General features: G+C 30.5%; 1 protein-coding gene across 1 annotated transcript in view; it reads left to right on the forward strand.

Moving 5' to 3' along the window:
• LOC117177017 (extensin-1-like) overlaps nucleotides 1-13,392 on the forward strand; it is a 37,150-nt gene extending 23,758 nt beyond the window's left edge. The window contains exon 3 of the mRNA XM_033367474.1: nucleotides 13,384-13,392. Coding sequence (XP_033223365.1) covers nucleotides 13,384-13,392 — 9 coding nt within the window. The remainder of the gene's footprint in view (nucleotides 1-13,383) is intronic.
• Nucleotides 13,393-13,547: the final 155 nt, after the last annotated feature.

Raw genomic sequence — 13,547 nt, forward strand, 5'->3', positions numbered from 1 at the left:
GACAGTTGACTGAAAGTAAGAGTTTGGTGTATTAAAAGTTCAAATACTCATTACTTTGTAAAAAAAATATTACTAATGAGTTTTCGGTATTTTTTGGAAGAGTATCTGTTTTCTTTTTATTTAATGGCTTGTGTCGTTTGTCAAAAAATTAATTGTTTAATTTTTATTGTTTTTTACGCATAAAAAAAATACTGCGTATTCTATAAAAAATAATTATAAAAGATTTGTAGCTCTTTTTTCGATAAACAAGTTCGGTCTCATTTTATTTTTACTTAGCTTGTGTCGTTAGTCCAACAATTTTTATTTTGTTTATTTTAAATGTGCTTTTTACAACTAATAACAAAAGCTACGCGTCCTATCGAAAAGTTAATAATAACAAATTTGTAGATCTTTTTAGGGCGCACAATTTTAGCTCATTCATTTTTTCGTATCTTGCGTTGTTAGAACAAAAATTCGAATTTTTGGATTTTTCATTATTTTTCATACGATCAAATTTTGAATGTTCAAATTTTCGACTAAATAAAAAAGTTGTTATGATAAGCTTGTAGCGCTTTTGAAAATCAACGCTTTTCTTTTGTTGGTAGAAGAATAAATTGCTTGAGTTTTGTAGTACTATGAATAACCGTACACAGAATTTTTAAATATTGAAAAAATGTGGTTTTAAGCATTTTGAAAATGGGCTCACTTTATGGATTTTTATTCAAAACAGCTGGTTTACAAACTCATTCTTTCTTTTTAGGCCTTAAAAAAGCGTGCAAATCAGAATCCTATCTGATCAATTTTTCGAAGGTTATCGTGCCTACAGAATACAAACTACAGACTACAGACAGACAGTCAGACATACACCTTCTAAAAAATTGTTTTTTTTTCTGACTCAAGGGGTTTCAAAACGTGGAGATTTGCTGAAAACCGACAAAGTGAAATTTTACGTAAAACCAATACCTTCTTAGCATGATGAGAATGTAAAAAAAATTTTAAACATTGTGAAATGCAAAAAGAAATAAAATGAATCTTTTTAGAAATCCTTGAATCACTTCTGAAAGATAAGTGGTGAAAATAAGAACGCAGATAAACTTATCAAGTCCGGAAATTGTAGGAATGTTGTATTATGCATTTATTAACTGATAAATATTAAATTAATTAATTTTTTAATATTTGAAATTGTAACGATTAAAAGTTCCTATTTGAAAAAGCAAAAGTAGGATCATTTTAGTTTCCTTGCAATTAGTGAGATAAAACTTAGGATTTAAATTTGAATGTCAAAAATAAACGTTATCGATTTCGGCACTACCGCAAATGATGCTTCATTTATAAAATATTTTTTAAAAATCCTTTTACTGCTTTAAAGTAATTTATTATTGCGGAAACAATGAAAAAATAATAATGGATTCATTTCCGTGGTTAAAAATAGATTCTTTCGAGTATTACGAAATTGAACTTAGGGAGTTTACTTAAATTAAAAGTTTTAAAAAGGCAGAGAATTATATTAGTCAGGGAAAAATCATGGATTGAGAAAAAGCACATTGGAAAAGTCAGGGAATTTCTATAATTTTAAAGCACTGTCCAACAGAATGAATTTCAAATTTTTCAATTTGAAATTGTTTTCTTTTGTTAAGAAAATATTGTAAGTGAAAAATCTTACAAGTATAAGATTTGGGTTTTAAAATTTCAATGTTCAGGGAAAATGAAAACATTGGTCAGGGAAAAATTAGGGAATTAAAAAAAAAGTTTTGTAGTAGCACTAATATAATATTCTTTTCAGTAATTTATTTGCGTTGTATTTATATTTATTATTCTTATTTTTGCAGTTGTTTACCCTTGAAGATTTTCTTTTTAGTTATACATTTTTTTTAATTTAAGCATTTTCTTAAAATTAAAAGCATTTTCATCTTTTTATATTTAAAATTCAAGTATCTTCTTACAAAATTTACTTCTTATTTAAAACTTATATTTTGATTTAGAAAAGTCAGACTGAAATATTTCTTAGATGAAACTTCAACTATTTCTGTTGTTGTAAAAATTTGTCTTTTTAATTAAAAAATGAATCTATTTTATAGAAAATTGAATTATTTTATTATTATTTTTTCATTTTTTCATCATAATTTTTACATTTAACCATTTTCTTAAAACGTAATTAGTTTTGTTTGAAAATTTGAATTTGTTCCTCAAAATTCGTCTTTTTAAATTTAAAATTCAAGTATCTTCGTACAAAATTCACTTTTTATTTCAAACTCATATTTTGATTTCGAAAAGTCGGACTGAATTATTTTTTGAATAAAAATTCAACTACTTTTTTCTTTAAAATTTATCTTTTTAATTAAAAAATTAACCTATTTTAGTAAAAAATGCAAATAAAAATGAACTGCTTGGTTTTAAATTCAACAATTTTGTTAAAAATTTAATCTTTTCGGTTGAAACTCAATTGTTTTGTTGGTCATTCGTCTTTTTGCATCGCATATCATTCATTTTGGTCGAAAATTCAACTCTCATGCTCAAAATTTAACTAATTACTAGAAAATTTATTTCTTTTTGAAATTCATATTTTGTCACTGAAAATCCAACAAACTTCTTTGCTTGAGAGTTCAACTATTTTATTTAAAAAGTTTGATTGAGCTACTTCGTCAAGAAACAATTTTTTTGTTGCAGATTCCTATTTTTAGTAGAAAATTCACCTCTTTGCTTGAAATTCTAACAATTTTTTTAAAACTGATATTTTTAAATTGAAAATTCAGCTGCGTGCACGTTTTTCAATTTTTTTAAATGAAGTTTTAATTGGTAAAAAATTAGGCTGCTTTCTTAAATATTAATATTTTTGCTGAAAATTTAAGTTTTGTGCAGAAAATTATTACCCCTGTTTGTAGACAATTCACCTTTTCGGTTGAAAATTCAAATATTAATTTAATTTCAATAGTTAGTTAAAAATTCGAATATTTCGTAAAAAAAGTCATCTTTTATTGTAGAAGAGTCATTTTTTTGGTTCCAAATTATTAAGTTCAAACATTTTTAATTTGTATTTAAAATATTTTTTTCTGCCATTCATAAAAGACCCTTGGTTGAAAATATTACCAAAAAATGCTGATATTTGAATGTCAATGCTCAGGGACAATGAAAAGTTGGTTAGGGAAAAATCAGAAAATTTTAAAACTAAAGTTTTTATCCCGAAAAACACGTATTATCTTAAGTAAAAAACTTCCTATTAGTTTCAAGTCCCATATTTTATTATTTATGGAAACTATAAAGATTATGAACAAATTTTTCGATGTTCAAATCTAATAATCGACAATCATAAATCAATTTTCCATTCGATTTTCAGAATAGATGAAATTATATTTTAAATTTGGGATTTTAAAAGGGAATCCTAATTATTTTAATGGTGATCGCGCATTTTTGAATGATGATGCAATAATGTTTTGGATATTTCAGAATGCTCTTGCGACACAGAGTTTATATATGTGCAGGTCATTGAATTGATGTCTCGGCACAAATTATACGGATCAAGTTCATGGGTCCAAATTATTAAATTAAATATTGTAACTTTAATTTTCATAATTTGGAGGTATAAATCTTAAAAAAAATTTCAAATAAAAGTAGGTAACATGATGACATAATTTTGAGGTGAACTTTTAGAGCTTTAATAGCTATAAATATATCTCTAAAAAAACCATTTCCTTACCTGAATAGTTTTTAAAGTAATCAGGCCAAAAAAATTTAATGCAACTTGAGGCGACGCATAGTGGGGCAAAAGTACCCGCGGACAAATCAATTTTTAGCTTACACTATTTATCCGATTTAAACTTTTCTTTTAACTTGAAAGATTTTTAAATTTCGAGAAAATTTGTTTTATTAGATTTTTTTTAATTGTTTAGAAATTTCTTATTTGACAACAAAGTTGACTTTTGTGGTTTAACTTTTCCCAAGTGCTATTTCTTTTAAGATATTTAGATTGATTCCAAAATATCTTAAAACAGTGTTACAACTTTATCGGAATAAGTTCCAGTTGGTTAGAATTATTAAACAAAATTTTAATTGTGTTATAAATAAATTAATATAGAAAAATCATTATTTGGGATTGGCAATGTTTATCTGATTGAAATAAATATAATTTGTATAGAATGTGAGAGAAATGAATTTTTCATTACCATTAATTAAGAATAGATGCTTTTTGGTCATTATTTAAACAATTTTAATAAAAAATTCACAGTCTGGCTAAATTTCAATGAATGGGCTCAATTTTTGTTTACGGGATGAACTAAGTATGTCTTTTAAATGACTCTTTACTATGATAATTTATAAATTGATAACAATTATACATTATTTAAACCATTTTTATAAACAAAGACATTTTGTATCTTTTTTTTCTATCGACAACTTCGATTGTTTCTGATCCAATGACCTCGCGTGATATTCAAATTCAGTGCTTTAGATTCTGGAATCCGTAGTGTAGACCGGGGCACGATGTCCCACGGGGTACGTTGTCACATCGGATTTATTAAAAAAAAATAATAACCAGAGGGCAGCACCCGTCATACTGAACACGTGTTAGTGTATGCCCATCTTCGGTGTGTTTACAGTGTTAAGATTGTTCCAGCCGTATTGATGTAAAATCAACTTGAAAGTTTTTCGCAACCATAAGTAAAATTTTATCATCTAATATTCAACGTACTGGACATGAAGCCCAGGTTTTCTCAGAATAGACCTTTATATTATTTTGAAGTACTTCTACCTACCGTGAGCAATACCTAATCTTATGGATATCTCAAACGTGTCTGCCATGAGGCTGTTTGGAGTAAAAAAATGCCCCGCTCGGGGCACGTTGTCACAAATTTAATGGGGTACGTTGACACAAGCAGCCTCTTGTTATTTATTGTTCAGTAAGATGCCTTCATGCATCTGGATTGGAAATGATTTTCTTGTATTATTTTCTCGACCTCTTTAAGGTCTTTATTTCGTGTTCCCTCAGCCTCTTCAGATAAATAACCAATTGATATTGGCTTTTCAAAAAACCCCGATTTTTCCAATTTTTTGCCAAAAAAAAAAGTTTTTTGGTGTTCCACTGTAGCTCGGATTCTGATGGCCAAATCGAAAAATGGCTAACAGATGAATTAAAGTAGACGGAATATTTTTTCACCGAAAATCCAAAAGTCGTGTTAGTTCGGTGAAAGAAGATTTAAAAAATAGGCATATTTGGCAGGTGTTAACTCGCGATCTATTATAGTTAGAATAATGTTCTTTTTTTGAAATTATAGGTATTGCCGTCTACTTTAATTCGTCTGCTTATTATTTTTAGATCTGGCCATCAGGATCCGAGCTACAGAAAAACAAAAACATATGATTTTCGGAAATTTTTTTTAAAAATTCGGGGTTTTTAAAAGGCCGTAACTCTGAAACCATTGGTGATAGAACAACGTTCTTTTTTTAGTTTTACGCAGAATTATATCTTCTTTAATTTCTGTAACAACACTTTTATCTATCAAATGCACAGAAAAGCAGCCATCCAATGGATTGTTATATTTTGTACCTTTTTCCAAAAAAATGTCCGTGTTCCGGGAAAAAATCCTGTTTACAGTAACTGACCCTACATAATGCATCCACAAATGAAGTGCTTGAGAGAAAACAAATGACTGGCCCAGAAATGACCATAATTGTCATATTTTTCCGACCAGATGACTGGACTATCCCGCTAGCTAAGACTTTCAAAATGATAATAAATGTTTTTGAGTAACTGATTGACCAAACCAGTTATTTTGGATATTGAGTCGTAATTCTCAAAAAATTATTTGGTCATGTTTTTGTCGTTCATAGAACCGCTTCCTTTTTGCGGCATCCACGATTAAGCCTAGTTGAGTGTAAATTTTATTTTGGATGTACACACTTCTTTCATTTAATATCTTTTTATGTTTATCGAATATAGAGACCTACTGTTTAAATGGTAAACGATGCGCAATACTATGAATATTACATGAATACTACTTGAGTTCATTGGATTAAGAAACAATCGAAGTTGTCAATCGGCCAAAAATAGACAGTGGGCACAAAATTTGACGACGTCTTTACGACATCGTTACGACATCTTAACGACATTTTTACGACATCCTATGTCCGTGTCGTTTCAGGGTCTTTACGATATCGTAAAGACATCGTCAAATCATGCGACGTTTTTACGATATTGTAAAGACACCTTAACGACATGGACGTAGAATATCGTAAAGTTGTCGTAAATATGTCGTAACGATGTCGTCAAGACGTCGCTAAATTTTGTGCCCACTGGGTAGTTGATTCCGCATACAAAAAATAAGCTGATTCCTTGAAAAATCACCAAACTGTGAATTTGTTCATAAAAATTATTTAAATAATAAATAATTGTTGTTAATTTTCATATTATAATAGCAGAGAGTTATCAAAATGAAATCTCTAGTTGATTTCGTCAACATGAATTGAGCCTATTGATCGAACAATCGTCAAACTGCTAATTTATTTATACGGCTTGTATAAATAATGAATAATTGTTGTTAATTTTTTAAGTAATATAGTAAACAATCATCAGAAAGACAAATCTAGCTGTTTCCATAAAGAAGAATTAAACCAATTTATTGAAAAAGCGCCAGACTGTGAATTTTTGGATAAAAATTGTTTATATAAGGAATAATTGTTGTTTATTTGCCAATTATCGTAGCAGCGAGTCATCAAAAAGACATCTCTAGTTGATATCGCAAACAAAAATTGAGCCTATTAATCGAAAAATCGTCAAATTGTTCATTTGTTTATACAAATTGTTAAAAAATTAATAATTATTGTGAATTTTCAAAATATCATAGAAAACATTTATCATAAAGACATATTTAGCTGTTTCCGTAAAGAAAATTCAGCCCATCCATGTCTTAAAAGAAATGACACTAGGGCAAAGTTAAAAAAAAATATCAACTTTCTTGTTAAATAAGAATTTTTTCGCAATTAAAAAAAATCTAATCATACTAATTATTTCAAAATTTTTAAAAATTTTGTATAAAAATTTTTTTTTATCGGAATGAATAGTGTGGGCTAAAATTGATTTGTCAACGGGTATTTTTTTGCCCCATTGTGCGACGCGACGCCTCCATTTAGTCTAATTTGTACCAAGGGACATGGCGCTTTATTTATACATGAAATTTTTTAATGAAATCATTTTTAATGAGCCTTACTTTTAATCACAGGATTTTCTGGTGATTTTTATAGTTTAGGGCACCTTTCATTTGTAAAAACAACTCCATATTTAAATCATCAAGGCTATGAATTTACCAAAGAATAAGAATTCCGAATCTGATTAAAAATGATTCGGAGTTGTTTAATCAATATTGAGAATCCAAATTCTTTGTCAAATAGTTTTAAAATTAAAAAAAAAATTGTGTATTTAATTAAATATCTGTATTAAAGACATACTGTTAGAAAAATGGTATTTGTTTCTAATTATGTTTAAATGTTTTTGATATTATTAAATAACCCTGCTGTTCACAGAAAAAACCTAATGATAAAAAAAAAATCCTTAAATATAACTGTTAACAGTAAAAAGAAAGTTTGAACGATTTCTGCAAACAATTGAAAAAATTGTTAGAACAATTGGCAGTAATTAATAAAAACAATTAGGTACTAAAGAATCCCTGCATCGTTTTGAAATTTGCGAAAAAGGTGCCATTCCTTCCTGAAGTAACCTAAACAGATTGACTTCATCATAATAGCTGACTATTATGGTAAAATTATCGAAAAAGGTCTCCGAAAAGATCCTAGCAATACTCCAACTGCTTAAGATACCATTTTTAGATACGTATTCCTTGGTCCAGCAACATTTTGCTCATCATCCTCTGAATTCCAAGGATACCACGTCTCCATTAAAGAAGAAGTCCGCAAACTTCTCCAGAAATACTAGAAAATGGATGAATTGCCAACTGCACAAAGAAACTTTTTGTCATCTGATGATCAAGAGTGTGAGGAACATTTTGAAACTGCACACTCTTTAGATAATACCGATCGCCTCATCATCAAACTCCCATTAAAAAAATGTAATGATCAGTTTGTTGACTCGAAATCGGCTGCTTTGAAAATGTTCTCAAGCTTATTGAAGAAGCTTTAAGCTTATCCATCTCTTCAAAAAGCCTATTAAGATTTTTTAAGTAAGTATGAAACTTTCAATCATATGAAGCAAGTTTCAGTTGGAAGTCCTAAACCAAATCGAGTCTTCTACTTTCCTCATCAGGCAGTACTTCTTCCCAATAGCGAGCCATTTTCTTCTTCATAAATAGATAAGCAACAATCCAGAAATACTTAGCGGTGTACCTACAGAAAAGCAAGTATTTTCCACTTCTATACCGATTAATCAAGCTGCTTCTGTTCAAGCTCTGGGAATAAGTTGAAATTTAACTCCTGATACATTTCATTTCACTTGGATAATTTCACAAATTAGGAAAATAACCAAATGAACCACTCTCTCCACTATTGCTCCAGACTTCGGTCCTCTAAGATTTCTCGCATCAATCATAATCAACGCTAAAATCTTCATCCATCAACTCTGGCCTCTCGAACTTGATTGGGATGATCATTTACATACTCTGCAGTATGAAAAATAGATCGCGTTTAATTAACAACTTCCAGATCTTAAACTGATATTATTTCGTCGATCGTTTAGAATGTCATGACGGAATTCCATTGAGACTCATGGTTTTTGTGATGCATCTCAACAAGCTATTGATGCTGTTCTGTTCATAGATCCATGGATCCAGAGAATGAGTTTCAAACGGTTCTTGTCTGCTCTAAGAGGAAGGTAGCTCCATTGAAAAGGCTGATCATTCTTCGACTCGAATTTTCAGTAGCTATCCTTCTCATGCAGCTGGTTTATCACACTATACAAGTTTTCAATTCTAATCAAGCCCCAGTTGATCTTTGGACAAATTCTTTAATCGCCTACACATGGATCAACAAGACCCATCTCGATGAAAAGCGTCCGTTCACAATCGTGTTTGTTTTATTCAAGAAACTCTTCCCACAGTAAAATGGCATTGCATACAACGTAAAGAAAATACTTTGGATTGTGGTACTTAACTTGATTGTGGACTCTAAGTCAACTTTCTCAATATAATATCTGGTTTATTGGTTTGGATTGGCTAAAGGAAACATCCTCATCATGGCCCAACAACTTCAAACCTTCATCTTTTGTGGAAAATTTTAAAGAACGTACTGGTAACGCAACTGCTGTTACTGCAAACCCGCCTCGTACGTATTGGGATCTACTTGACAAATACTTGATCTTGACTCGACTTCTGCAGATCACAACTCTTTGCAAGTGATTCCTTCTCCTTCTTGAGTAAAAAATGAAAGCACTGCCTAAGGCTCCTATAACAACCCAATAATTATAAGAAATAAAACCTTTCTGGGCACAAGAACTTCAACTGAACTTTTTCAACAAGAATTACAAGCTAATGGAAAGGGGTAATTCAATAACAAGCTCTCATTATCTTGCAAGTCTCACGCCTTTCATCGATATTTACTAACTTCTACAAACAGGAGGAAGGCTGCAATCATCAGATCATCCATGGAATTCTAAACATTTATTCATTCTGTCAAGAGAGTCTTCTTTGACTCAACTAATTATCTCAGATGCTCATCAACGATCATTACATGGAGGTACTCAGAATACCTTGTCACTCATCATAGATGACTTTTGGATACGTGGCGGCCGAGCTTCAGTTAGCTCATTATTGTGGAAATGTAGCAGGTGCGTGAGATATCGAAAAAAACGAACTCAACAGCCAATGAGACAACTACCTGCTAATCGCGTCACACCTTCACGACCATTTCTTCACTCTGGAATTTATTTTTCTGGGCCTCTTATCTTTGAAACTTGGAAAGGATTGCCAACTCGCACCTACAAACAGAACATGAAATATAAAAAAATCAGAACTGCATTTTTTATTTTAACAATTTTAATTGTCAATTTTTAAAAACATAAGCTTCAGTATATTTCCTATTAAATATTTTATACATATATCAAAATTTAATTATTTTTTTCTTTTTGGTCTTTCTTTATCATTTTCAATTTGATTATCCTTTTCGTACTCAAATTAAGCAAAGTAAAGTTTTAAAAGAAAATTATAAAAAATGATTGGAACACAATATGAAAATTGGACTTTTGCGCAATGAAAAGTTAAACTGCAAAGTCCTAAAGCATTATTAAAAATAAAAAAGAAACATTTATCAGGGAGATAAGGTTTGAGCGACAGTAAAAAAATTCAGTTTACCTACTGTTGGTCAAAACTTACCTTCCTACCAAAAAAACTTACCTTTTCACCAAATCATTATCGCGTGTCTACAAAATTTGATGCAAAGATCATACAAAATTCCAAAGTTTTCTGATTTATATTCCTAACGAGCGGAAGCCAGTTTTTTAATTGGATCTCGCATTATCGCCTCAATAGAAAAGCCATACCACATACTAATAATTTTAAAAATGTTCAAATTATATCTCTAGATATTAAAAAAAAAACTTTTTCTTTGTAATTTTTAAAGCAAATAGTTTTAAAAATAAGGAATTTTATACTGCACACTTTTCAATTTAGAACTACAAACTTTAAAATCAGAACTGCACAAAGTGTGTCGACTGGCACACAATTTTAGGACCTGCGTAGAAGGCTAACATCACTTTATTCGTCTGCCATTTCGCCTCAGCGATCCATCTGCAATTGGTCACCAACTACACAGCAGACGCTTTTATCGTAACCTACAAAATATTCACCGCAAGACGTGGCATGACGGGACGAGAGATATGCGAAAACTGATAACATTTTCAGATTTTTATAAAGATATATGGTCCTCAGACACCTCAAACTAAACACAAAAAAAATTTCAACATTAAAAAAATCCAATTTTTGATTTTTTTCAAAAGCGGTCATGGAAGTATGAAAACTAAGTAGATTTTAAGAGGTTTGAAGATAGGTTTTATCATCAACCAACTTGAAATAACATAGCAAAAATATTTTTTAAATGACCTACAAAAAAAAAATATTTGGAATTATCTTGAAATCGCTGAGATAAACGAAAACTGACAACATTTTTAGGGGGGTTATACGGGGGTGGTTCTCAGCCTCCTAAAATCAAAGCAGTAAAAAAATGTTTAAAATTTGAAAAATCCAAAATTTTAAATGACCTCTAAAAGGGTCACAGATACCTAAAAACTAAAAAAAAAATGGTCAGGATTTCGATGAAGAGAATCTCTATATACCGAGGTTTGAAGGTTTTAAAAGAAGGGTTTTGTTTCGACCTACACGATATATCCCTATGCAAAGATATTTTAAATACAAAAAAAATAATGGAAATATTGAATTGTCTTAAAAACGGTAAAAACTGAAACTAAGTACAGTTAAATGTTTTTGCAGAGCGGATTTATTTTCGACCAACTCCAAGTAGCTAAATTTGAGCCCCAAAAATGTAAATTTTTAGTTATCTTAAAAACGGTGAGGGAGGAGCGGAAACCGAGAAGATATTCAAAAGGAGCATGATTCTTGTTCGCTCCAATCTAAAGCAATAAATAGATTTCATAAAATGAAACAATCTGAAAGAGGAATATTCTTAAACAACTGTAACTAATCTAATAAAATTTTTCTTTTAATTCCAAACAATAATAACATTTTTTGAATTATATCGCGAACGATCATAGATACATGAACAACAAACAAATGTTAAGGAGTTTGCAGAGCAGGACTGTTTTTGACAAACACAAAATAACCCAATAGAATGATTTAAAATTTAATGAATAATATTATTTTGATTTATCTTGAAAACGATGAAAGAAGCGCGAGAACTGAAAAAATTTTTACTGTTTGATAAAGATCATCGACCACCCACAACTAATAGAGTAAAGTAGAGATACGCAAAAGGGACAAAATTTTCAGGATATTCCATTCCGGAATGGTCATCGGGAACTCTGAATTAGTAGAGTAGAAAGAGTTTCAAAATAAAAATGTTGAGTTATCTTGAAAACAGTAAGATATGCGAAAACTGATTAAATATTCAGGGTTTTATACAAAGGGTGGTTCCCAGCCACTACAATTTAACATAATTAAAAGATTTTTCAAAAGGAAAAAATCAAAATTGTGAATCATCTCGAAAAACATGGGACATACGCAAAAACTTAAAAAATTAATACAAAATAAAAGTTCGTATTAAAATTAAAGAAACTTAACTTATATTCAGATCTCCGGACGTCGAAATATAAGCAAAAAACGTCAAATTTTAGAGATTTTTTAGAAAGGGATACATTCATTTGGATTGGAACTAATTAAATTGCTAGCTTGGATTAATTCAGATTCAAGTGAATGTTTGTACGAGAATTGACAAGGATTGAAAAGATGGTTTGCATGACCCTCGGATTTATCGGATTACCTACATAGCACACATCCCGAAAAAACCAGTCCTGCCCAGGTTTGAACCTATACTTTTTTCGAAAAAAAAATGGAACAGACCTGATATTTTCGAGAAGTGTCCCAATTGTGTTAGGCGCACGGTTTGAAAATGATTAAAAGGTGTGTGAAGATTCAAGTTGATATATACCCATGAATTTGAAAGAAATGAAAGTTAGGTTAGGATTACTTTCCAATTAACTTGGATCGAGTGAAAGTTTGTTTCCGATTAGAGTGTGATTCATTCGGTTTGCTTTCAGATTCACACTTATCCATTCGGACTGATGTTAGATTCATCGGATTGATTTCAAAAAGTCCTATTCATTTGAATACATAGAAAATATCGCAAATAACAAAAACACGCGCGCTTGAGCGCGCGATCGGTCTCGCAGGATAAAAAGTATAGTATGTATCAAGGGCTTATCTGCGCTTTGATGAATCCTGAGTATATTAGTAGGACAAGATTCATTGAATTGTCAAAGCATCAGAGTCAAGTGTCCAAGCAAGTTAATTGGTACTCAAGGCATAAATACATAAATACTGGCAATTTAATGTATTATCATTTTCAAATTGTGACAAGACTCTTAAGTTATTGCATTAAATTAGTGTGAACATGCAAAATCTGTAAAATGGACAAATATGAAATTGTGATTAACTTTTTATAAAAAACTATAATAATACAATCAAACTCGGATATAGCGCGCTCGGAAATAGTCATTCCAAGAATCGACGCCGCGATGCGACTATTCCTGTTTACGATTAGAGTTGGACTATGCCCGTTTCCGTTAGATTAGGCCAGGTTTATGGTAAGCCCAAAAACCTCGACTATCTCCGAGTTTGACTGTAATTGGATTTTTATCATTCTTAATTATGTGTGACCTTCAATATCCAAATCATAACGAAGTTTTAAAACCACATGTTTTAGATGAATAATGAGTTAAACTTTTTTTCTCTGTTTTAGACTGGTTAAGAAAGTTACTCAACTCCATCATGGTTAAGCTACTCATCACCACCATCTAATGGTTTCAGAAACTTCACCATTGTACAGTAACTCACCATCCCCAACTTTAAGTTACATACATCCACCTCCTCCTCCCTCACTTCCAGAAATTTTGCATTTTTATA

Source organism: Belonocnema kinseyi, chromosome 1 (genome assembly GCF_010883055.1).
Source record: "Belonocnema kinseyi isolate 2016_QV_RU_SX_M_011 chromosome 1, B_treatae_v1, whole genome shotgun sequence".
NCBI lineage: Eukaryota > Metazoa > Arthropoda > Insecta > Hymenoptera > Cynipidae > Belonocnema > Belonocnema kinseyi.